General features: G+C 49.6%; 1 protein-coding gene across 6 annotated transcripts in view; it reads left to right on the top strand.

Moving 5' to 3' along the window:
• LOC147113283 (LIM domain-binding protein 1) overlaps positions 1 to 27,568 on the top strand; it is a 105,563-nt gene that overhangs the window by 42,642 nt on the left and 35,353 nt on the right. For all 6 annotated transcript variants that reach the window (XM_085994178.1, XM_085994174.1, XM_085994177.1 and 3 more), the window contains exon 2: positions 20,559 to 20,661. In XM_085994178.1, the coding sequence (XP_085850304.1) occupies positions 20,559 to 20,661 (103 nt within the window). The remainder of the gene's footprint in view (positions 1 to 20,558; positions 20,662 to 27,568) is intronic.

Genomic DNA, 27,568 nt, shown 5'->3' with positions numbered 1-27,568 from the left:
ATTCAAGAGGATACAGGCCTAGTTTAATCAATCTCTTCTCATACGACAGTTCCGCCATCCCAGGAATCAACTTCGTGAACTTTTGTTGCACTCCCTCTATGGCAAGTATATCCTTCCTTAGGTAAGGAGACCAAAATTGTACACAGTACTCCAGGTGTGGTCTCACCAAGGCCCTATATAATTGCAGTAAGACTTCTTTACTCCTGTACTCAAATCCTCTTGTAATGAAGGCCAGCATACCATTTGCCTTCCTAATGGCTTGCTGCACCTGCACATTCACTTTCAGTGACTCATGTACAAGGACACCCAGGTCCCTTTGAGCATCTGCATTCCCCAATCTTTCACCATTTAGGAAATACTCTGCCTGTGTGTTTTTTCTACCAAAGTGGATAACTTCACATTTATCCACATTATATTGCATCTGCCATGTTCTCACCCACTCACTGAGCCTGTCGAGATCCCCTTCAAGCCTGTTCACGTCCTCTTCGCAACTGACACTGACACCTAGCTTTGTGTCATCAGCAAATTTGGAAATGTTACATTTAGTCCCCTCATCCAAATCATTGATATAGATTGTGAATAGCTGGAGCCCAAGCACCGATCTTTGCGGTACCCCACTAGTTACAGCCTGCCATCCCGAAAAAGACCCGTTTATCCCTACTCTTTGTTTTCTGTCTGTTAACCAATTCTCAATTCATGCTAGTATATTACCCCCAATTCCATGTGCCCTAATTTTGTTCACCAACCTTTTGTGTGGGACCTTATTGAAGGCCTTCTGAAAATCCAAATACACCACATCTACCTGTTCCCCTTTGTCTACTCCACTAATTACATCCTCAAAGAACTCCAATAGGTTTGTCAAACAGGATTTCCCTTTCATAAATCCATATTGACTCTGCCCAATCTTACTATTAGTTTCTAAGTGCCCAGTTATTGCATCCTTTATAATAGATTCCAGCATTTTCCCAACTACTGATGTGAGGCTAACAGGTCTGTAGTTCCCCATTTTCTCTCTCCCTCCTTTCTTAAATAGCGGGGTTACATTTGCTATCCTCCAATCTGCAGGAACCGTTCCAGAATCTATAGAATTTTGGAAGATGACAACCAATGCGTCCACTATCCCAATGGCCACCTCTTTCAAAACCCTAGGATGTAGGTCATCCGGTCCTTGGGATTTATTGACTTTTAGTCCCATTAATTTTGCTAGTACTTTTTTTACTAATAATTTCTTTAAATTCCTCATTCTCGCCACACCCTTGGTTTTCTCGTATTTCTGGGAGGTTTTTTGTGTCTTCCTCCGTGAAGACAGAAACAAAGTATTTATTTAATTTCTCTGCCATTTCCTCATTTCCCCATTATAAATTCTCCTGTCTCTGACTGTAAAGGACCTACCTTTACCTTCGCCAGTCTTTTCCTTTTCACATACCTATAGAAGTTTTTACAATCCGTTTTTATATTTTTTGCTAGTTTGTGCTCATTTTCAGCCACTTTTCCACTCAGCCACTTCTTAATGTTTAACGTAGCATGAACCAAATTGGCTGGACACTGGTATCCATGATTATAGAGACCTCAGGCGGGGGCTGAGTAGGAGCATCCACTTGGCACTGTTAGCATTGACTGTCCATAGATTGCCACTGGCAAGCTTCCTCGGATGACTGGTATGGAAATGGGATAATGTCTCGCTGGTTAAACAAGGGATACTTTTCTGAGGTTAGTAGAGTATGGGGAGCTTTACTCTGTGTCTAACCCGTGCTGTACCTGCCCTGGGAGTGTTTGATGGGACAGTGTAGAGGGAGCTTTACTCTGTATCTAACCCGTGCTGTACCTGCCCTGGGAGTGTTTGATGGGACAGTGTAGAGGGAGCTTTACTCTGTATCTAACCCGTGCTGTACCTGCCCTGGGAGTGTTTGATGGGACAGTGTAGAGGGAGCTTTACTCTGTATCTAACCCGTGCTGTACCTGCCCTGGGAGTGTTTGATGGGACAGTGTAGAGGGGGCTTTACTCTGTATCTAACCCGTGCTGTACCTGCCCTGGGAGTGTTTGATGGGACAGTGTAGAGGGAGCTTTACTCTGTATCTAACCCGTGCTGTACCTGCCCCGGGAGTGTTTGATGGGGCAGTGTAGAGGGAGCTTTACTCTGCATCTAACCCGTGCTGTACCTGCCCTGGGAGTGTTTGATGGGACAGTGTAGAGGGAGCTTTACTCTGTATCTAACCCGTGCTGTACCTGCCCTGGGAGAGTGTGATGGGACAGTGTAGAGGGAGCTTTACTCTGTATCTAACCCGTGCTGTACCTGCCCTGGGAGTGTTTGATGGGACAGTGCAGAGGGAGCTTTACTCTGTACCTAATCCGTGCTGTACCTGCCCTGGGAGTGTTTGATGGGACAGTGTAGCAGGAGCTTTACTCTGTATCTAACCCGTGCTGTACCTGCCCTGGGAGTGTTTGATGGGGACAGTGTAGAGGGAGCTTTACTCTGTATCTAACCCGTGCTCTACCTGCCCTGGGAGTGTTTGATGGGACAGTGTAGAGGGAGCTTTACTCTGTATCTAACCCGTGCTCTACCTGCCCTGGGAGTGTTTGATGGGACAGTGTAGAGGGAGCTTTACTCTGCACCTAATCCGTGCTGTACCTGCCCTGGGAGTGTTTGATGGGACAGTGTAGCGGGAGCATTACTCTGTATCTAACCCGTGCTGTACCTGCCCTGGGAGTGTTTGACGGGACAGTGTAGAGGGAGCTTTACTCTGTATCTAACCCGTGCTGTACCTGCCCTGGGAGTGTTTGACGGGACAGTGTAGAGGGAGCTTTACTCTGTATCTAACCCGTGCTGTACCTGCCCTGGGAGTATTTGATGGGACAGTGTAGAGGGAGCTTTTCTCTGTATCTAACCCGTGCTGTACCTGCCCTGGGAGTGTTTGATGGGACAGTGTAGAGGGAGCTTTACTCTGTATCTAACCCGTGCTGTACCTGCCCTGGGAGTGTGTGATGGGACAGTGTAGAGGGAGCTTTACTCTGTATCTAACCCATGCTGTACCTGCCCTGGGAGTGTTTGATGGGACAGTGTAGAGGGAGCTTTACTCTGTATCTAACCCGTGCTGTACCTGCCCTGGGAGTGTTTGATGGGACAGTGTAGAGGGAGCTTTACTCTGTATCTAACCCGTGCTGTACCTGCCCTGGGAGTGTTTGATGGGACAGTGTAGAGGGAGCTTTACTCTGTATCTAACCCGTGCTGTACCTGCCCTGGGAGTGTTTGATGGGACAGTGTAGAGGGAGCTTTACTCTGTATCTAACCCGTGCTGTACCTGCCCTGGGAGTGTTTGATGGGGCAGTGTAGAGGGAGCTTTACTCTGTATCTAACCCGTGCTGTACCTGCCCTGGGAGTGTGTGATGGGACAGTGTAGAGGGAGCTTTACTCTGTATCTAACCCGTGCTGTACCTGCCCTGGGAGTGTTTGATGGGGCAGTGTAGAGGGAGCTTTACTCTGTATCTAACCCGTGCTGTACCTGCCCTGGGAGTGTTTGATGGGTCAGTGTAGAGGGAGCTTTACTCTGTATCTAACCCGTGCTGTACCTGCCCTGGGAGTGTTTGATGGGGCAGTGTAGAGGGAGCTTTACTCTGTATCTAACCCGTGCTGTACCTGCCCTGGGAGTGTTTGATGGGTCAGTGTAGAGGGAGCTTTACTCTGTTTCTAACTCGTGCTGTACCTGCCCTGGGAGTGTTTGATGGGACAGTGTAAAGGGAGCTTTACTCTGTATCTAACCCGTGCTGTACCTGCCCTGGGAGTGTTTGATGGGACAGTGTAGAGGGAGCTTTACTCTGTATCTAACCCGTGCTGTACCTGCCCTGGGAGTGTTTGATGGGACAGTGTAGAGGGAGCTTTACTCTGTATCTAACCCGTGCTGTACCTGCCCTGGGAGTGTTTGATGGGACAGTGTAGAGGGAGCTTTACTCTGTATCTAACCCTGTGCTGTAGCTGCCCTGGGAGTGTTTGATGGGACAGTGTAGAGGGAGCTTTACTCTGTATCTAACCCGTGCTGTCCCTGCCCTGGGTGTGTTTGATGGGACAGTGTAGAGGGAGCTTTACTCTGTATCTAACCCGTGCTGTACCTGCCCTGGGAGTGTTTGATGGGACAGTGTAGAGGGAGCATTACTCTGTATCTAACCCGTGCTGTACCTGCCCTGGAAGTGTTTGATGGGACAGTGTAGAGGGAGCTTTACTCTGTATCTAACCCATGCTGTTCTTGCCCTGGGAGTGTTAGATGGGTCAGTGTAGAGGGAGCTTTACTCTGGGAGTGCTTGATAGTGGATGTAAAATATGAAGAACATTTTGCTGACATACTTGATCCTGCAAGTCAGGAATTTCGCATGGCTCCAGAACTTGTTTAATGGGTCCGTCATCTCTCTCACTTTTACATGTCTCAGAATGTAAAACAATCATGGTTGACAGTGGCTGGGTGAAAAGTAGTGATAATACAGACATAGGTGAACCTGTCGCACATGATTCTGAGACAGTGCGATGCTGAGCAGGCTACCTGGGATTTTGAGGAGATCACAGGCACAGTGGTTAGGAGACAATCTATGGATGTTGTCTATAAGGACTTCCAGAAGACACTTCAAAAGAGATTATCATCAAAAATAAAAGCGCATGTAATCGGAGGTAAACTTGTGATGTGGATTGGTAATTGGTTGAGAGATAGGAGAAAGGGAGCAGGGATAAAGGGTTCATTCTCTGATTGTTTGGATATGACAAGTGGTGTTCCTCAGGGATCTGTACTGGGGCCTCGGCTTTTCACCACAAATATTAATGACTTGGATGAAGGAATAGAGAGTTACATACCCAAGTTGGCAGATGACACCAAGTCAGCAGAGAACGGGTCTGGAATCTGTGACCCCGCCTTGATCCGTAGGACACAGTACCACGTTGCTGTGTTTTCCCATGGTGCAATCACAGGAATATTGAACAGGAGGAGGCCATTCAGCCCCTCGAGCCTGTTCCTCCATTCAATTAGATCACGGATGATCTGTATCTCAACTCCATTTACTCACTTTTGCTCTGTACCTAATAAAAATTGATCTCCAATTGAGTCTTTAAGGGAGAGCGTTCCAGATTTCCACTACCCTTTGTGTGAAAACTTTCTTCCTGATTTCACTCCTGAACGGCCTGGCTCTAATTCTAAGATTGTGCCCCCTTGTCCTGGATTCCTATGGCGCAGGCACAGTGGACCGAATGACCTCCTTCTGTGCTGTATCATTCTATGACTTGACCTCGCGATATGGATAGTTGCAATGAGGAACAGGGGTAGATCATTCAGCCCCTCGAGCCTGTTCTGCCAATCAATGAGATCATGGCCGATCTTTATCCTAACTCCATCCACCTGCCTTGGCTCCATATCCTTTCATACACTTGTCTAGCAAAAAATCGATTGATCTCAGATTTTAAATCTACTGCTAGCATCTACCGCTTTTTGTGGGAGAAAGTTCCAGACTTCGACCACCCTTTGTGTGAAGAAGTGTTTCCTAACTTCTCTCCTGAATGGCCTGGCTCTGATTTGAAGGTTCTGTCCCCTTGTCCCAGACTCCCCACCGGTGGAAAATGTTTCTCTCTACCCTCTCAATTCCTTTCAAAATCCTAAAATAGCTCAATCAAATCACCCCTTTACCTTCTATATTCCAGGGATTACAGGCATAGTTTATATAATTCTTACAGGGCTTGACAGGGTAGATGCTGGGAGGATGTTTCCCCTGGCTGGGGAGTCCAGAACCAGGGGTCACAGTCTCAGAATAAGGGGTCGGCCATTTAGGACTGAGATCAGGAGAAATTTCTTCCCTCAGAGGGTGGTGAATCTTTGGAATTCTCTACCCCAGAGTACTGTGAATGCTCAGATTGGGTGGAAACATGGCAAATGCACTATAATGTGGATAAATGTGAGGTTATCCACTTTGGTGGCAAAAACAGGAAGGCAGATTATTATTTGAATGGCAATAGATTGGGAGAAGGGGAAGTGCAAAGAGACCTGGGTGTTCTTGTGCACCAGTCGCTGAAGGTAAGCATGCAGGTGCAGCAGGCGGTTAAGAAGGCAAATGGTATGTTGGCCTTCGTAGCAAGAGGGTTCGAGTACAAGAACAAGGATGTCTTGCTGCAGTTGTACAGGGCCTTGGTGAGACCGCACCTTGAGTATTGTGTGCAGTTTTGGTCGCCTTATCTGAGGAAGGACGTTCTTGTCATGGAGGGAGTGCAGCGAAGATTCACCAGGCTGATACCTGGGATGGCAGGAATGACGTACGAGGAGAGATTGTGTCAATTGGGCTTATACTCACTGGAGTTTAGAAGATTGAGAGGGGATCTCATTGAAACCTATAAAATTCTGTCAGGTCTGGACAGACGAGATGCAGGAAGGATGTTTCTGATGGCCGGGGAGTCCAGAACCAGGGGTCATAGTCTAAGGATAAGGGGTAAGCCATTTAGGACTGAAATGAGGAGGAATTTCGCTAAGGGGATCAATGGATATGGAGAGAAGGCAGGGACAGGGTACTGAATTTGGATGATCAGCCATGATCTCATTGAATGGCGGAGCAGGCTCGAGGGGCCGAATGGCTGACTCCTGCTCCTATTTCTTATGTTCTTATGTAATCTTTCCTCATAATCTAACCCTTGGAGCCCTGGTAGCATTCTGGTGAATCTGCGCTGCAGAACGGTAGCATAGAGGTTATGTTACTGGACTAATGATCCAGAGACGTGGGTTCAAATCCCACCACGGCAGCTGTGGAATTTAAATTCAGTTAATTAAATAAATCTGGAATAAAAAGCTAGTATCAGTAATGGTGACCATGAAACTACCAGATTGTTGTAAAAACCCATCTGGTTCACTAATATCCTTTAGGGAAGGAAATCTGCCGCCCTTACCCGGTCTGGCTGGTATGTGATTCCAGACCCACAGCAATGTGGTTGACTCTTAACTGCCCTCTGAAATGGCCCAGCAAACCACTCGGTTGTAACAAACAATAATAAGATTAAAACCAGACGGACCACCCAGCATCGACCTCGGCACCGGCTTCGGACACGGCAACGGCACACCCAGCCCAGACCCTGCAAAGTCCTCCTCACTAACATCTGGGGACTTGTGCCAAAATTGGGAGAGCTGTCCCACAGACTGACATAGTCATACTCACAGAATCATACCTTTCAACCAATGTCCCAGACTCCTCCATCACCATCCCTGGGTGTGTCCTGTCCCACCGGCAGGACAGACCCACCAGGGGTGGCGGCACAGTGGTATACAGTCGGGAAGGAGTGGCCCTGGGAGTCCTCAACATTGACTCTAGACCCCATGAAGTCTCATGGCTTCAGGTCAAATATGGGCAAAGAAACCTGCTGATTACCACCTATCCGCCCTCCCTCAGCTGATGAATCAGTGCTGCTCCATGTTGAACACCACTTGGAAGAAGCACGGAGAGTAGCAAGAGCGCAGAATGTACTCTGGGTGGGGGACTTCAATGTCCATCACCAAGAGTGGCTCAGTAGCACCACTACTGACCGAGCTGGTCGAGTCCTGAAGAACATAGCTGCCAGTCTGGGCCTGTGACAGGTGGTGAGAGAAACAACACGAGGGAAAAACCTACTTCACCTCGTCCTCGCCAATCTACCTGTCGCAGATGCATCTGTCCATGACAGCATTGGTAGCAGTGACCTTGTGGAGACACAGTCCCGTCTTCACACTGAGGACACCCTCCGTCGTGTTGTGTGACACTACCGTGCTAAATAGATTCAGTACAGATCTAGCAGCTCAAAACTGGGCCTCCATGAGGCGCTGTGGGACATCAGCAGCAGTAGAATTGTATTCCAGCACAATCTGTAACCTCATGGCCCGGCATATCCCTCGCTCTACCATTAACAACAAGCTAGGCGACCAACTCTGGTTCAATGAGGAGTGCAGAAGAGCATGCTAGGAACAGCACCAGGCATACCTAAAAATGAGGTGCCAACCTGGGGAAGCTGCAACACAGGACTACATGCATGCTAAACAGCGGAAGCAGCATGCTATAGACAGGGCTAAGCAATCCCACGACCAACGGATCAGCTCAAAGCTCTGCAGTCCTGCCACATCCAGTCGTGAATGGTGATGGACCATTAAACAACTGACGGGAGGAGGAGGATCCATGAACATCCCCATCCTCAATGATGGCGGAGCCCAGCATACGAGTGCAAAAGACAAGGCTGAAGCATTTGCAACCATCTTCAGCCAGAAGTGCTGAGTGGATGATCCATCTCGGCCTCCTCCTGAGATCCCCACCATCACAGAAGCCAATCTTCAGCCAATTCAATTCACATGATAATCAAGAAATGGCTGAGCGCACTGGATACAGCAAAGGCTATGGGCTCCGACAATATCCCGGCTGTCGTGCTAAAGACTTGTGCTCCAGAACTAGCCACGCCTCGAGCCAAGCTGTTCCAGTACAGCTACAACATTGGCATCTACCCAACAATGTGGAAAACTGCCCAGGTATCTCCTGTACACGCAAAGCAGGACAAATCCAGTCCGGCCAATTACTGCCCCATCAGTCTACTTTCAATTATCAGTAAGTGATGGAAGGTGTTGTCGACAGTGCTATCAAGCAGCTCTTACTCACCAATAACCTGCTCATCGATGCTCAGTTTGGGTTCTGGCAGGACCACTCCGCTCCAGACTGTGGTAAACCACTGTTATTGTTGTTCACCGTTGTTGTTGCACACTGTTGTACCTATGCATGTCTCTGCTGGCTCTGCCCCTGGCTCCACCCACAGGCCCAGGTATAAAGGTGATTGCCCTGCAGCCCCCTGCCTTCTTGGAACCCAGTCAACCACGAGAGGCATGCTCTGTTCTTTGCTAATAAAAGCCTTTAGTTACTCTCCGTCTTTTATGAGTAATTGATAGCGCATCAATTTTATTAGCAAAAACAAAATGTCGACAACAAACGCTGAGCAGCAGGCTGCTGCACCAAACGCTGAGCAACAGGAGCTGCTGCGAGCCCTCAGACCAACATGCCTGGACCTAGACCCCCAAGAAGCGGGTTCGGCTACCAAATTCGCGCATTGGCTGCGTTGCTTCGAGGCCTACCTGCAAGCCTCAACTGTGACCCTGGACGAAAACAAGTTGGAAATCCTGGCCTCAAAGGTGAGCCACCAAGCTTATACAATAATCCAGGACGCGACGACCTACGCGGCGGCTATCGGTCTGCTAAAAGGGCAATACGCACGCCCGGTAAATACGGTCTATGCCAGGCACCTCTTAAGATCCCGCAGACAGCAGCCCGGGGAATCGGTGGAGGCCTTCCTACGGGCACTACGGATACTCGGCCGAGGCTGCGATTGCAAAGAAGTATCAGCCGCAGCACACACGGAGGGACTGATCCGAGATGCTTTCGTTGCGGGTCTAAGGTCCGACTACTCCCAGCAGAGACTGTTGGAAAAGGGAGAAATGGACCTGAGAAAGGCAGTGTCCCTCGCGCTCTCGCTCGACGCGGCCCACAGGAATATGGACGCCTTCTCCCCTAACCGCTCCGCAACGTGGACGCCACAACCTTGGGTCATGGGACCGCCACCTTCAACTGCTGCTGCGATGTTCAAGGCACAGAAATGTTATTTTTGTGGCCAGGCAAAACACCCCAGAGCACGCTGCCCGGCGAGAAACGCTACCTGCTCCGGCTGCGGGAAGAAAGGACACTATGTCAGCGCCTGCAAAGGTAAAACCGCTAACGCCAGCAGCGCCACGTGCGAACCGTGGGGGCAGCCATCTTGTCCGCCATCTTGGGCTCCCCCAGCCGCGTGGGGATCGGGACCATGGGCGCCGCCATTTTGTCCGCCATCTTTGACGTCTCCAACTTCAACCACGGGGGACCCGGACTCAACCACCGCCTCATCTGACGACCACATCGACTCGCTCGACCATACGCTGGCCTCCGTGACGCTGGACCAATCTCTCCCTCATCAACTGTCCAGGTCCATGATGGACATTACGGTAAACGGCTGCGCCACTACCTGCCTTTTTGACAGCGGGAGCACGGAGAGCTTTATCCACCCCGACACGGTGCGCAGTTACTCTCTCCCGGTCCTGCCGACGCGCCATCGGATCTCTTTGGCTTCCAAAGCCCAGTCAGCGGACGTCGGTGGCTACTGTGTAGTGACCCTTTCAGTAAGGGGCACAGAATACAAAAATTTTAAACTCCTGGTCCTGCCCCATCTCTGCGCTGCCGTTCTACTGGGGTTGGATTTTCAGTGCCACCTTAAGAGTGTCACATTAGCGTACGACGGGCCCCTCCCCCCGCTCACAGTCTGCAGCCAGCAGCTTTTAAATCGCCCGCCGCGCACCATTTGCAGCCTCTCCACCCTTAAAGTCCCCCCCCCCCCCCTCCTTGTTCGCTAACCTCACCCGCGACTGTAAGCCCATCGCTACCAAAAGCAGGCGTTACAGTGCCGGGGATAGGAGCTTCATTAAATCCGAGGTAGCGAGACTCCTGAAGGAAGGGATTATTGAAAGTAGCACCAGCCCATGGCGAGCACAAGTGGTGGTAGTGAAGACTGGCGAAAAACAGCGCCTGGTTATTGACTATAGCCAGACGATCAATCGCTACACCCAGCTAGATGCATACCCACTCCCCCGCATATCTGACATGGTCAATCAGATAGCATAATACCGGGTGTTCTCGACGATTGATCTGAAGTCGGCATACCACCAGCTCCCCATCAGGGCTGAGGACCGCCAGTACACAGCTTTTGAAGCTGACGGTCGTCTCTACCACTTCCTCAGAGTTCCCTTCGGCGTCACCAACGGGGTTTCAGTCTTCCAACGGGAGATGGACCGGATGGTTGACCAGAACGCGCTCCAGGCCACTTTCCCCTATCTAGACAACGTCACCATCTGCGGCCGCGACCAGCAGGACCATGATGTTAATCTAGAGAAATTCCTCCGTACGGCCCAGCGGCTGAACCTAACATACAACAAGGACAAATGTATGTTTTGTACCAAGCGCCTTGCCATTCTTGGCTGTGTAGTGGAGAACGGAGTCATCGGCCCCGACCCCGACAGGATGCGCCCCCTTATGGAGCTCCCCCTCCCCCACTGCCAAAAAGCACTGAAGAGATGCCTAGGGTTTTTCTCGTACTATGCTCAGTGGGTGCCCAACTATGCGGACAAAGCCAGACCCCTCATTAAGTCCACCTCCTTCCCCCTGACAGCAGAGGCCTGTGCAGCCTTCACTCATAAAAAGAGATATTGCGAGGGCCACAATGCACGCAGTGGATGAGTCCATCCCTTTCCAAGTGGAGAGCGACGCATCCGACTTTGCCCTAGCTGCAACCCTTAACCAGGCGGGGAGACCCGTGGCTTTTTTCTCAAGGACCCTCCAGGGCCCCGAGATTCGACACTCCTCTGTCGAAAAGGAGGCCCAGGCCATTGTGGAAGCTGTGCGACATTGGAGGCATTACCTGGCCGGAAAACGATTTACCCTGCTCACTGACCAGCGTTCAGTAGCTTTTATGTTTAATAATAAGCAGAGGGGCAAAATCAAGAACGACAAGATCTTGAGGTGGAGAATCGAACTCTCCACCTACAATTACGATATCTTGTACCGGCCCGGGAAACTCAATGAGCCCCCAGATGCCCTATCACGTGGTACATGCGCCAACGCGCAGGTCGATAGACTGAAGACCCTCCACAATTACCTCTGCCACCCGGGGGTCACCAGGTTTTTTCACTTCATCAAATCCCGTAACCTGCCCTACTCCATCGAGGAGGTCAGGACCATGACCAGGAACTGCCAAATCTGTGCCGAGTGCAAACCGCATTTTTATAGGCCAGACAGAGCAAGCCTGATCAAAGCCACACGCCCCTTTGAACGGCTGAGCGTCGATTTTAAAGGGCCCCTCCCCTCCTCCGACCGCAATGTGTACTTCCTCAACATAATTGACGAGTATTCCCGTTTGCCATTCCTTGCTCAGACATGACCAGTACCACGGTCATTAAATGTCTGAATGACCTCTTCACCTTGTTCGGTTTCCCTAGCTATATTCATAGCGACAGGGGCTCATCCTTTATGAGCGACGAACTTCGGCAGTACCTGCTCTCGAGAGGTATTGCTACAAGCAGGACCACCAGCTACAACCCCCGGGGGAATGGCCAGGTGGAAAGGGAGAATGCGACGGTCTGGAAGGCAGTCCTTTTAAACTTGAAATCTAAGGGCCTTCCGACCTCTCGCTGGCAGGAAGTCCTCCCTGCGGCGCTCCATTCCATTCGGTCACTGCTCTGTACAGCCACCAATGCTACCCCTCACGAGAGAATGTTCTCCTTCCCCAGGAAGTCCACATCGGGGATCTCGTTACCGACATGGCTGACTTCTCCAGGACCCGTCCTACTGCGGAAGCACGTGAGGTCCCATAAGACGGACCCCCTGGTCGAGAGGGTGAGCCTCCTCCATGTCAACCCTCAGTATGCTTACGTGGTGTACCCGGACGGGCGGGAGGACACAGTCTCCATACGAGACCTCGCACCTTCGGGTGCTCCCGAAACACCTCCCTCGCCACCCACGCCTACCCCCAGTACGCTTACGTAGCGTACCCGGACGGGCGGGAGGACACAGCCCCCACACGAGATCTCGCACCTTTGGGTGCCCCTGAAACACTACCATTGCCATCCACCACTACCCACAACCCAACCCCGCTAGACGGCATGCCGCAGCCCCAGGACCCGTCATTGACCACTCAATGAGACGCCAGATTCAACGTTGGATGCTGCACCATCACCGCCGCCACCACGACGATCAGGACGGCATACAAGGCCACCCGATAGACTTACTTACACGAACCTTTAGTACACTTCACCCCGCCGGACTCAATTTTAAACAAGGGGTGAATGTGGTAAACCACTGTTATTGTTGTTCACCGTTGTTGTTGTTGTTGCACACTGTTGTACCTATGCATGCCTCAGCATGTCTCTGCTGGCTCCGCCCCTGGCTCCACCCACAGGCCCAGGTATAAAGGTGATTGCCCTGCAGCCCCCTGCCTTCTTGGAACCCAGTCAACCACGAGAGGCATGCTCTGTTCTTTGCTAATAAAAGCCTTTAGTTACTCTCCTAACTCTCCGTCTTTTATGAGTAATTGATAGCGCATCACAGACCTCATTACAGCCTTGGTCCAAACATGGACAAAAGAGCTGAATTCCAGAGGTGAGCTGAGAGTGACTGCCCTTGACATCAAGGCAGCATTTGACCGAGTGTGACATCAAGGAGCCCCAGTAAAATTGAAGTCAGTGGGAATCGGGAAAGACTCTCCACTGGCTGGAGTCATACCTAGCACAAAGGAAGATGGATGTGGTTGTTGGAGGTCAACCATTACAGCCCCAGGACATTGCTGCAGGAGTTCCTCAGGGCAGTATCCTAGGCCCAACCATCTTCAGCTGCTTCATCAATGACCGTCCCTCCAACATAAGGTCAGAAGTGGGGATGTTCGCTGATGACTGCAGTGTTCAGTTCAATTCGCAGCTCCTCAGATAATGAAGCAGTCCATGCCCGCATGCAGCAAGAACTGGACAATATCCAGGCTTTGGCTGATAAGTGGCAAGTAACATTTGCGGCACACAAGTGCCAGGCAATGACTTATCTCCAGCAAGAGAGCGTCAAACCACCACCCCTTGACATTCAACGGCATTACCATCGCCGAATCCCCCAACATCAACATCCTGGGGGTCACCATTGACCAGAAACTTAACTGGACCAGCCACATAAATACTGTGGCAACAAGAGCAGGTCAGAGGCTGGGTATTCTGCAGCAAGTGTCTCACCTCCTGACTTCCCCAAAGCCTTTCCACCATCTACAAGGCACAAGTCAGGAGTGTGATGGAATACTCTCCACTTACCTGGATAAGTGCAGCTCCAACAACACTCAAGAAGCTCGACACCATCCAGGACAAAGCAGCCCGCTTGATTGGCACTCCATCCACCACCTTCAACATTCACTCCCTCCACCACCGGCGTACCGTGGCTGCAGTGTGTACCATCTACAAGATGCACTGCAGCAACTCGCCAAGGCTTCTTCGGCAGCAGCTCCCAAACCCGCGACCTCTTCCACCTAGACGGACGAGGGCAGCAGGCGCATGGGAATATTATCACCATCAAGACTTGGAAGTATATCGCCAATCCTTCATCGTCGCTGGGTCAAAATCCTGGAACTCCCTCCCTAACGGCACTGTTGGAGTACCATCACCACACGGACTGCAGCGGTTCAAGAAGGCGGCTCACCACCACCACCACAAAGGCAACTAGGGATGGGCAATAAATGCTGGCCTCGCCAGCGACGCCCACATCCCAGGGACGAATAAAAAAAAAAAAAACTCCTTCCAAGGCCAGTCATCGCTGAATCCCCCACTATCAACATCCTGGGGGTTACCATTGATCAGAAACTGAACTGGACCAGCCATATAAATACTGTGGCTACAAGAGCAGGCCAGAGGCTGGGAATTCTGCAGCAAGTGTCTCACCTCCTGACTCCCCAAAGCCTTTCCACCATCTACAAGGCACAAGTCAGGAGTGTGATGGAATACTCTCCACTTGCCTGGATGAGTGCAGCTCCAACAACACTCAAGAAGCTCGACACCATTCAGGATAAAGCAGCCCGCTTGATTGGCACTCCATCCACCACCTTCAACATTCACTCCCTCCACCACCGGCGTACCGTGGCTGCAGTGTGTACCATCTACAAGATGCACTGCAGCAACTCGCCAAAGCTCCTTCAACAGCACCTTCCAAACCCGCGACCTCTACCACTTAGAAGGACAAGGGCAGCAGACGCATGGGAACATCACCACCTATAAGTTCCCCTCCAAGCCACACACCACCCTGACTTGGACCTGTATCGCCGTTCCTTCACTGTTGCTGGGCCAAAATCCTGGAACTCCCTTCCTAACAGCATTGTGGGTGTACCTACACCATATGGACTGCAGCGGTTCAAGAAGGCGGCTCACCACCATCTTCTCGAGGGCAATTAGGGATGGGCACTAAATGCAGGCCTAGCCAGTGACGCCCACATCCCATCAATGAATAAAAAAAAAAAAAATATCCCACCCGGGGCTGAATTGGGAGGGAAATTGAGTCCAACTTAAACAACTGACGATTTGGGTGGGGAAAGGGGAGATAGTGGCTAAGAATACAGTCTTGATTCCTGTGACTGTTTACAACATTATATTCCATTTGCCATGTTCTTGCCCACTCACTTAGCCTGTCTATATCCCCTTGAAGCCTCCTTGCATCCTCCTCACAACCTAGCTTTGTATCATCAGCAAACTTGGATATATTACATTTGGTCCCCTCATCCAAATATAGATCTGCGGCACATGTTGGCTGCTCGAGGAACTTCAGCTCAGAGTTGATGAGCTGGAGTCCGAGCTTCAGACACTGCGACATATTAGGGAGGGGGAGCGTTACCTGGACACTATGTTCCAGGAGGCAGTCACACCCACTAGAATAATTACTTCCAATTTGGCCCATGGTCAGAGACAGGAGGGTGTGACTACAAGCGAGGCAGGTATTGGGATCCAGGAGGTAGTGGTGGAGGAGCCTCAGCCCTAGGCCTTGTCCAACAGGTACGAGATTCTTGCTCCCTGTGTGGACGAGGCCAGGGACTGCAGGGAGGATGAGCAAACTGACCACAGCGCCATGGTACAGGGAGCCATTCAAGTGGGGGGAGCAAAAAGAAATGTTGTAGTGATTGGGGACAGTATAGTGAGGGGGATAGATACTGTTCTCTGCAGCTGCGCGCGTGAGTCCCGAAGGCTGTGTTGCCTGCCCGGTGCCAGGGTTAAGGACATCTCTGGGCTGGAGAGAAACTTGGAGTCGGAGGGGGAAGATCCAGTTGTCATGGTCCATGTAGGTACCAATGACATCAGTAGGACAAAGAAAGAGGTTCTGCTGAGCGAGTATAAACAGCTAGGGGCTAAATTAAAAAGCAGAACCACAAAGGTGGTAATCTCGGGATTACTACCTGAGCCGTGAGTGAATTTGCATAGGGTAAATAAGAACATAAGAACATAAGAAATAGGAGCAGGCGTAGGCCAATTGGCCCCTCGAGCCTGCTCCGCCATTCAATAAGATCATGGCTGATCTGATCCTAACCGCCAATCCACTATGACAGGACTATCTCCTGAATCTAACAGCATTAGACACACGAAAACAGGAGCAGGATCAGGCTACACGGCCCCTGGGCCCGCTCCGCTACCCACAGGGCCATGACCGGTCCGAACCTAGACTCATGTCCAAATTCCTGCCCGCTCCCCGTAACCCTTAATTCCCTTTTCTACTAGGAAACTCTCTATTTCTGTTTTAAATTTATGTAATGATGTAGCTTCGACAGCTTTTTGGGGCAGCATATTCCATGGACCTACCACCCTCTGAGTGAAGTAGTTCCTCCTCATCTCAGTTTTGAAAGAGCAGCCCCTTATTCTAAGACTATGCCCCCTAGTTCTAGTTTCACCCATCATCTGGAACATCCTCCCTGCATCCACCCGATCCAACCCCTTCATAATCTTATATGTTTCAATAAGATCGCCTCTCATTCTTCTGAACTCCAATGAGTAGAGTCCCAATCTACTCAACCTCTCCTCATATGTTCATCCCCTCATCCCCGGGATTAATCGAGTGAACCTTCTTTGTACTGACTCGAGAGCAAGTATGTCCTTTCTTAAGTATGGACACCAAAACTGTACGCAGTATTCCAGGTGCGGTCTCACCAATACCTTGTACAACTGAAGCAATACCTCCCTATTTTTATATTCTATCCCCCTAGCAATGAAAGCCAACATTCCATTGGCCTTCTTAATCACTTGCTGCACCTGCATACTAACCTTTTGAGTTTCGTGCACCAGGACCCCCAGATCCCTTTGTACTTCAGTACTTTCAAGTTTCTTGCCATTAAGATAATAACTTGCTCTACGATTTTTCCTGCCGAAGTGCATAACCTCACACTTTCCAGTATTGTATTCCATCTGCCAAATCTCTGCCCACTTACTTAGCCTGTCTATGTCCCCTTGCAGGTTTTTTATGTCCTCCTCACTCACTACTTTCCCTCCCATCTTAGTATCATCTGCAAACTTTGATGTGTTACACTCGGTCCCCTCCTCCAAATCGTTAATATAGATTGTAAAGAGTTGGGGACCCAGCACTGACCCCTGCGGAACACCACTGGTTACTGATTGCCAGTCTGAATATGAACCATTTATCCCAACTCTCTGCCTTCTGTTAGATAGCCAATCCTCTATCCATGCCAGAATATTACCCCCAATCCCGTGATTTTTTATCTTAAGCAATAATCTTTTGTGTGGCACCTTGTCAAATGCCTTTTGGAAGTCTAAATACACTACGTCCACTGGTTCACCTTTATCCACCCTATATGTTACTTCCTCAAAGAACTCCAGCAAATTTGTCAAACATGACTTCCCCTTCATAAAACCATGCTGACTTTGTCTTATTAAATTATGATTATCCAAATGTCCTGTTACTGTCTCCTTAATAATGGACTCCAAAATTTTACCTACCACAGATGTTAGGCTAACCGGTCTATAGTTTCCAGCCTTCTGTCTACTGCCCTTTTTAAATAAGGGTGTTACATTAGCAGTTTTCCAGTCTGCCGGGACCTTTGCTGAGTCCAGGGAGTTTTGGAAGATTATTACCAATGCATCCACAATCCCTACCGCCACTTCCCTCAAAACCCTGGGATGTAAGCCATCAGGTCCAGGTGATTTATCCGCCTTGAGTCCCATTATTTTACCAAGTACTACTTCCTTAGTGATTTTAATCATATTTAGCTCCTCCCCCCCCTATAGCCCCCTGCTTGTCAAGTGTTGGGATATTCTTGGTGTCCTCTACTGTAAAGACTGATACAAAATATTCATTCAGTGTTTTTGCCATCTCCATATTTCCCACCATTAATTTCCCGGTCTCATCCTCTAAGGGACCAACATTTACTTTAGCCACCCTTTTTCTTTTTATATAACTATAAAAACTCTTACTATCTGTCTTTATATTTTTTGCTAATTTACTTTCATAATCTATCTTTCCTTTCTTAATCAATCTTTTTGTTATTTTTTGCTGTCTTTTAAAGTTTTCCCAATCCTCTATCCTCCCACTAGATTTGGCTACCTTATATGCCCTTGTTTTTAGTCGAATACTATCCTTAATTTCTTTACTTAGCCACGGATGGCTGTCTTTTCTTTTACACCCTTTTTTTCTCAGTGGAATATACTTTTTTTGGAATTTGTAAAATAACTCCTTAAATGTACACCACTGATCATGTATCGTCTTATCCTTTAACCTATTTTCCCAATTCACTTTACTCAATTCCGCTCTCATACCTTCATAGTCTCCTTTATTCAAGCTTAGCACGCTTGTTTGAGATACAGCCTCCTCGCCATCTAACTGAATATGGAATTCAACCATGTTATGGTCACTCATTCCAAGGGGATCCTTTACTAGGACATTTTTAATTAATCCTGTCTCGTTACACAGGACCAGATCTAAGGTTGCTTGCCCCCTGGTTGGTTCAGTTACATACTGCTCAAGAAACCCATCCCTAATACACTCAATGAACTCATCCTCAAGGCAGCCCTGCCCAATTTGATTCGTCCAATTTATATGATAGTTAAAATCCCCCATAATTATAGATGTTCCCTTATTACAAGCCTCAACTATTTCCTGATTGATACTCCGTCCAACCGAGTGGCGACTGTTCGGAGGCCTATATACTACACCCACTAGTGTTTTTTTCCCCTTATTATTCCTTATCTCCACCCAAACTGTTTCATTATCCTGATCCTTTGACCCAATATCATTTCTCTGTATTACAGTGATTCCTTCCTTTATTAACATAGCCACCCCACCTCCCCTTCCTTCCTGCCTGTCCTTCCTGATTGTTAAATAACCTGGTATGTTTAATTCCCAGGCATTGTCACCCTGCAGCCATGTTTCTGTAATGGCCACAAGATCATACCCATATGTAGCTATTTGTGCCTTTAACTCGTCTATTTTGTTACGAATGCTACGTGCATTCAGATAGAGAACTTTCAAATATGTTTTGTGACACTTAGTTCCTGCTATTGCCCTTTTTATTACTTTACCTTTTACTCCACACCTTCTACCCCTTCCTGACACGCTCTGGTTTTTAAGATCAGAGAAATGAACGAGTGGTTCAAAGACTGGTGTGGGCGAAATGGGTTTCGATTAGTGGGGCACTGGCAGCAGTACTGGGATAAGAGGGAGCTGTCTCGTTTGGACGGGCTTCATTTGAACCATGCTGGGTCTAGAGTCCTGGCGAATCGAATAACTAGGGCTGTAGAGAGGGCTTTAAACTAAATAGTGGGGGGGGGGGGGAGGATCCAGGTGAGCAGGAAAATAAAACGTCAATGAGAAAGCAATAGAGCAGGCTAGCGATGGAGGAAATAATAACCAGAGTGTGACGGGAAGGGACAGAATGTTTAAAAATAAGAGTGTAACAGAAAAAAGGCCAAAACAAGGAAAAATGGGAAAAAGACACATTTAAAAGCTCTATATCTGAATGCACGCAGCATTCGTAACAAGGTAAATGAGTTGACGGTACAAATGGGTATGGTATGATCTGATCGCCATTACAGAGACGTGGTTGCAAGGCGACCAGGGCTGGGAACTGAATATTCCAGGGTATAGGATCATCCGGAAGGATAGAAAGAAAGGAAAGGGAGGTGGGGTGGCTTTGTTGGTAAAAGATCAATGCAGTGGTGAGAAGTGATATTGGCTCAGAAGATCAAGATGTAGAATCGGTTTGGGTGGAGATAAAAAAAAAATAATAAGGGGAAAAAGTCTCTGGTGGCCGTAGTCTACAGGCCCCCGAACAGCAGTATAACAGTAGTACTCTGTTGGACAGGATGTCTTGCTGCAGTTATACAGGGCCTTGGTGAGACCACACCTTGAGTATTGTGTGCAGTTTTGGTCGCCTTATCTGAGGAAGGATGTTCTTGCCATGGAAGTAGTTCAGCGAAGATTCACAAGGCTGATACCTGGGATGGCCGGAATGACGTATGAGGAGAGATTGGGTCGATTGGGCTTATACTCGCTGGAGTTTAGAAGAATGAGAGAGGATCTCATTGAAACTTATAAAATTCTGACAGGACTGGACAGACTAGATGCAGGAAGGATGTTCCCGATGGTCGGGGAGTCCAGAACCAGGGGTCACAGTCTAAGGATAAGGGGTAAGCCATTTAGGACAGAAATGAGGAGGAATTTCTTCACCCAGAGAGTGGTGAACCTGTGGAATTCTCTACCACCGAAGGCAGTAGAGGCCAATTTTTTATTAGATATATTCAAGAAGGAGTTGGATATATTTCTTAAGGCTAAAGGGACCAAGGGGTATGGGGAGAAAGCAGGGACAGGGTACTGAATTTGGATGATCAGCCATGATCGTATTGAATGGTGGAGCAGGCTCGAGGGGCTGAATGGCCTACTCCTGCTCCTATCTTGTATGTTTCTATATCCGTGTCTGTATTTATGTTTATCTGTCCTCTCATTCCAGGGTGTTCGTCGAAGTCGTTCAAACTGTACTCGCCGAAGGAGCCCCCTAACGGCAACGCATTTCCCCCCTACCACCCAGGCAGCATGCTGGATCGTGATGTCGGGTAAGTGTGTCAGCCACAGGACGCTCCCTGGGGACAGAGGGGCGCTCGGCGCTGGTTTCTTTCCTTCTAAATCCAATCACTAGCGGTTGGTGATGACGCGGCCTGGTCTGACTCCGTGCTCTTCCCCATGGTCACCAAGCATCCTCTGAATCTCTCCAAACAGGTCTCGCGACAACCCCAGCACAGCAGTCGCAAAACTAGAAACTCTCACTGGGGTACGGGTCCCACAGACACTGACTTTCACTGGGGTACGGGTTCCACACACACTGACTCTCACTAGGGTACAGTTCCCCACACACTGACTCTCGCTGGGGTACGGGTTCCACACACACTGACTCTCACTGGGGTACGGGTTCCACACACACTGACTCTCACTAGGGTACAGTTCCCCACACACTGACTCTCGCTGGGGTACGGGTTCCACACACACTGACTCTCACTGGGGTACGGGTTCCACACATACTGACTCTCACTGGGGTACGGGATCCACTGACACTGACTCTCACTGGGGTACGGGTTCCACACACACTGACTCTCACTGGGATACAGTTCCACACACACTGACTCTCACTGGGGTACGGGTTCCACACACACTGACTCTCACTGGGGTACAGGTTCCACACACACTGACTCTCACTGGGGTACGGGTTCCACACACACTGACTCTCACTGGGGTACAGTTCCACACACACTGACTCTCACTGGGGTACGGATTCCACACACACTGACTCTCACTGGGGTACGGATTCCACACACACTGACTCTCACTGGGGTACGGGTTCCACACACACTGACTCTCACTGGGGTACGGGTTCCACACACACTGACTCTCACTGGGGTACAGTTCCACACGCACTGACTCTCACTGGGGTACAGTTCCACATGCACTGACTCTCACTGAGGTACGGGTTCCACAGACACTGACTCTCACTGGGGTATGGGTTCCACAGACACTGACTCTCACTGGTGTACAGGTTCCACACACACTGACTCTCACTGGGGTATGGGTTCCACAGACACTGACTCTCACTGGGATACGGGTTCCACAGACACTGACTCTCACTGGGGTACGGGTTCCACAGACACTGACTCTCACTGGGGTACGGGTTCCACACACACTGACTCTCACTGGGGTACGGGTTCCACAGACACTGACTCTCACTGGGGTACGGGTTCCACAGACACTGACTCTCACTGGGGTACGGGTTCCACACACACTGACTCTCACTGGGGTATGGGTTCCACAGACACTGACTCTCACTGGGGTACGGGTTCCACAGACACTGACTCTCACTGGGGTACGGGTTCCACAGACACTGACTCTCACTGGGGTACGCGTTCCACAGACACTGACTCTCACTGGTGAGCTGACTGTCCTCTTGTTCCTGTCGCAAATGGCCATTGTTGATGGGTAAGCCCAGGCAGGGAGTGTTTGCCGAATATTTGACTGTGAGAGGTAGCACATTTGAGCCCGATCCTCTCCTCTCCCGATCTATGCTTGTGTATAATTTCACTAGATGTAGCAATCATGAACAGGGATCCTGTCTGGTTTTAGTGGCTCCCTATTTTGTGCGGCGAGGGGTGAACCCCCAGAGACACGCCGGCTGTGGGAATGCCTGTTTATTTTTGGTGTTATTTCGTCGTGAAGCTTTTCTGAGAAGCACTGTGCCAGCCCGGGCCGCCTGTGTGAGCTTTCAAACATGGGAAATTCCCGATTTCAGCGTTTGGGAATCAGCAATCCGAGCGAACCCGTTTTCACAGCGGAGGGAGGGACAGTCAGAGAGCAGGAATCAACCGCCCGAGGCAGTCGAACACTGCCGGGAAATAAAGACGGGCTGTTTTGTTCCGAATGATCGTTCCCACTGGGGAACAGGTGGAAGTGCTGCAGACACTTGAGGCTGTCGTATCTCTGCTGGCCCTGGGCCCAGAGGTACGAGGCTGGTGTGCCCGACCGAGAGATAATTCGCCCCTGGTCTCGGAGGGCTGCAACTTCGCTTTAAACTGCCGACTTTATGATTCGCGTTCTCACCATGTGCCGGGAGCTGCATTGGTGTATTTTCATTCCCAATCATTTTCCTCACTTGAGGGTGTTTTGCTGGGATACAGTTGCACTGTCCCCCTCCCCCTCTTCCCCCCCCCCCCCCCCTCCCCGATTCCTTGCCCATCGTTCCTGTGCGAGTCTAGTCTGGGAGTTGAAGCCGGCTATTTAACCGAGGGGGGAATCGCAGCTGAGTCCGAGCCTGTCCACAGCCGGCATCCACACACCTGCGGCAGGAGTCACCGGATCGAGATCAGGAGCAAGGCTATAGGGCGTGAGGAATGTAGAGGGCCTGCACTTCAGCTGTTTGACTTGTTCCTCCTCTGAGGCCCATTGTCAAATCAAAATCAAATCAACTTTTATTGTCATTGTTAGTGCACAGTGCAGTACAACGAAATGTAGGCTTGCGGCTTCCGAGAGTGTACATTTAGATTAAGACATTTAAACATTCAACATTCATTTGGCTTGTAATACATTAACATAAACATAACCATAATAAAGTGCATTGGCAGATGTGCAGGTTTTAGAGTTTATTTGTGGAGTTCAGTAGGATGACAGCCCTGGGAAAGAAGCTGTTCCTAAATCTGGTCGTACGGGTGCGAATGCATCTGTAACGTCTCCCAGATGGCAGGAGGGCGAACAGACTGTGGCTGGGGTGGGTTGGGTCTTTGATGATGGACCGTGACCTCTGTAAACAGCGTTTCTGGTATATGTGCTCTATGGTCGTTAGCCGGGTGCCGGTAATGCGTTGGGCAGTTTTGACTACCCGCTGCAGGGCTTTCCGGTCATAGTAGCTGCAGCTGCCATACCATACTGTGATACAGTTTGTCAGGATGCTCTCTATCGTGCAGCGGTAAAAGTTAGAGAGGATCAGGGGTGACAGGTTACATCCCTTCAGCCTCCTTAGGAAATATAGGCACTGCTGGGCCTTCTTCACCAGAGAGGAGGTGTTGAGGGACCAGGAGAGGTCTTCCGTGATGTGGACTCTGAGGAACTTAAAGCTGTCCACCCTTTCCACCACAGCCCCATTGATGTGGATGGGGGTGTGACTTCCGTCTTTAGACTTCCTGAAGTCCACAATGATTTCCTTGGTTTTCTTGATGTTAAGGGCCAGGTTGTTATCGGCGCACCACTTCACGAGATGCTGGACCTCTGCTGTCCTGGCCAACACCCACAACATGTCAACAAGTATTTAATTGGCTGTAGGACATCCTGAGGTCGTGAAAGGCGCTATAGAAATGCAAAATTCCTTCCTTTTTCTATATTCAAAGAATGCTGAGGTGGTTAAAACAAGTCAAAAAGAAAGAAAGACGAGCCAATGGAATACTTTTTGAAGTGGAGTCACTGTTGTGATGTGGGAAATGCGGCAGCCAATTGCACACAGCAAGATCCCACAAACTGCAATGTGATAGTGACCAGAGAATCTGTTTTTGTTATATTGATTGATTGGCCCAGGACACCGGGGAGAACTCCCCTGCTCTTCTTCGAAATAGTGCCGCGGGATCTTTTACGAGAGAGAGCAGACGGGGCCTCGGTTTAACATCGCATCCGAAAGACGGCACCTCTGACAGTGCAGCACTCCCTCAGTACCGCACTGGGAGTGCCGGCCAGGATTTTTGTGCTCAAGTCTCTGGAGCGGGACTTGAACCCACAACCTTCTGACTCGGGAGGCGAGGGTGCTGCCCACTGAGCCACGGCTGACACGGCTATGGAGTCACCGTTCTGGAGAAGCCCGAGAGCTCAGTGGGTGAATGCCACACGTGAGACTGAGCCTCACTGACCAGGAGGGATTCGGGTTCAATTCTTGGATTGTGCTGAGTCAGCTGATTTCAACTGGGGCTGTTCCCAGTGGATCTACAATTGTCTCCGCTCTCCTGGTGGAGAGGGGGAACCAGCCAGGTGTCCTACCCCTAATCCCTGCCCAGTGACCCCTGCATGTGTGCGGGCATCAGTTGAGGACAGGATCAGGCTCATCTGTGATGCCTCCCAAAGTCAAATACCTTACTCGCACTCATGAAGAATGCCCAGTTGGGTAAAGTACTGAAGGGTGTCCGGTTCCCATGGAACCCGTACCCCATCCCGAGTCAGCGTTTTCAGGGGTGGAGAGAGATTAACCAAAGGAATCCGGTGTGTTGGCGATGGCGGAATCCCTGGTTTGAGAGCAACGTTGGCGGGGGTGCGGGAGCAGGTGGGTTACTCTCCTGGCTATGGTGAGTGGTGGGTTGGAGTCAGAGGGAAAGGACAAAAAGAGGAGAAAATAGATAAACAAAGGACAAAAAGAAAAGTTTTAAGTTAAGTACATCTGGAAAATTCTGGAACTTTGCAGGCTTCTGCGGAACCTTGTGGAACCATGCAACACACAAGCCTGGCACAGTGAGACTGCAGTGTAGTGACACGAGTGCTGGTGTCGGGGAAATGCTGGAATCCATTATTGAGGAAGTGGTAACAGGGCATTTAGAAAATCATATTATGATTAGGCAGAGTTGGCATGGTTTTATGAAAGGGAAATCGTGTTTAACAAATTTATTAGAGTCTTTTGAGGATGTATCTAGCAGGGTAGATAAAGGGGAACCAGTGGATGTAGTATAAAGGCATTCGATAAGGTGCCACATAAAAGGTTGTTACATTACCCCCAACCCCATCCGCCCTTACCTTGTGTATTAGCATACATTAAAGGATTGGTTAACGGACAGAAAACAGAGAGTAGGGATAAATGGGTCATTTTCGGGTTGGCAGGCTGTAACTAGTGGTACACACTGCAGCCACGGTGCGCCGGTGGTGGAGGGAGTGAATGTTTAAGGTGGTGGATGGGGTGCCAGTCAAGCTGCTTTGTCCTGGATGGTGTTGAGCTTCTTGAGTGTTGTTGGAGCTGCACTCATCCAGGCAAGTGGAGAGTATTCCATCACACTCCTTACTTGTGCCTTGTAGATGGTGGAAAGGCTTTGGGGAGTCAGGAGGTGAGACACTCGCCACAGAATACCCAGCCTCTGACCTGCTCTTGTTGCCACAGTATTTATGTGGCTGGTCCAGTTAAGTTTCTGGTCAATGGGGACCCTCAGAATGTTGATGGTGGGGGATTCGGCGATGGTAATGCCGTTGAATGTCAAGGGGAGGTGGTTAGACGCTCGCTTGTTGGAGATAGTCATTGCCTGTACCTTGTGTGCCACGAATGTTACCTGCCACTTATCAGCCCAAGCCTGAATGTCATCCAGGTCTTGTTGCATGCGGGCATGGACTGTTTCATTATCTGAGGAGTTGTGAATGGCGCTGAACACTGTGCAGTCATCAGCGAACATCCCCATTTCTGACCTTATGTTGGAGGGAAGGTCATTGATGAAGCAGCTGAAGATGGTTGGGCCTAGGACACTGCCCTGAGGAAATGTCGCAGCGATGTCCTGGGGCTGTGATGATTGTCCTTGAATCACCACAACCATCTTCCTTTGTGCTAGGTAGGGCACCAGCCAGTGGAGCATTTTCCCCCTGATTTCCATTGACTTCAGTTTTACTAGGGCTCCTTGATGCCACACTCGGTCAAATGCTGCCTTGATGTCAAGGGCAGTCACTCTTGCCTCACCTCTGGAATTCAGCTCCTTTGTCCATGTTTGGACCAAGGCTGTAATGAGGTCAGGAGCCGAGTGGTCCTGGCGGAACTCAAACTGGGCATCAGTGAGCAGATTATAGGTGAGAAAGTGCTGCTTGATAGCACTGTCGATGACACCTTCAAAGCTGAGATCGATAGATTTTTGGACTCGTGGGGAATCAAGGGATATGGAGATCAGGCGGGAAAGTGGAGATGAGGTCGAAGATCAGCCATGATCTTATTAAATGGCGGAGCAGGCTTGTGGGGTCGTATGGCCGACTCCTGCTCCTATTTCTTATTTTCTTATGATACGGAATGTCGATGTAGTGATAAGGATTAGATTCCAGCCTGTAACTCACTCCCGGGTATCTGTTATTCTATATATAAACCCCCCCGAACCCCTCGATTAGATTCCAGCCTGTAACTCACTCCCGGGTATCTGTTATTCTATATATAAACCCCCCGAACCCCTCGATTAGATTCCAGCCTGTAACTCACTCCCGGGTATCTGTTATTCTATATATAAACCCCTGAACCCCTCGACTAGATTCATAGAAACATAGAAAAATAGGAGCAGGAGTCGGCCATTCGGCCCTTCGAGCCTGCTCCGCCATTCAATATGATCATGGCTGAGCCTCTATCTCAATACCATATTCCCGCTCTCTCCCCATACCCCTTGATGCCCCCCCCCCCCTTCGAATCTCTCGATTAGATTCCAGCCTGTATGCGATAGTGTATATATATAAACCGCTCAAACATCATATTTAAACAAACATCTGAAATCTAAGTTGAGGAGCCAAGAGTCGAACTTTACATTACAGAGAAACCGGCCATTCGGCCCAACCAGTCCATGCCGGCGTTTATGCTCCACTCAAGCCGCGGGGAGTAACGCAATGCGTCAGATCAGACTCGGTCATACGAAGGTAAAGGGCTGTAGGAAAGCTTCTGGCTTTAATGGAATTGGCGTTCAGGTTATTGAACCCCCAAGAAATGCACTGTTTCCCTGGGTCCTGAATTTCTGCTAGTCGTGTCTTCACTGAGTGCAAACTCTTGCTTGTCCCTAAAAAGGATATGCAGCCTGAGAATTATAGACCAGCAGCCACCAGCAATAGCTTCCTGAGTCAGCTGTGGCTCGGTGGGTAGCACTCTCGCCTCCGAGTCAGAAGGTTGTGGGTTCAAGTCCACAAGGGGCAGTACTGAGGGAGTGCTGCACTGTCAGAGGTGCCGTCTTTCGGATGAGATGTTAAACTGATGATGTCCTGGCCAATATTTATCCCTCAATCAACATC

Source organism: Somniosus microcephalus, chromosome 8, assembly GCF_052327205.1.
Source record: "Somniosus microcephalus isolate GS21.2 chromosome 8, FLI_Smic_1.0, whole genome shotgun sequence".
Taxonomy (NCBI): domain Eukaryota; kingdom Metazoa; phylum Chordata; class Chondrichthyes; order Squaliformes; family Somniosidae; genus Somniosus; species Somniosus microcephalus.
The sequence above is the reverse complement of the archived record's forward strand: the minus strand, read 5'-3'. Positions and strand labels throughout refer to the sequence as shown.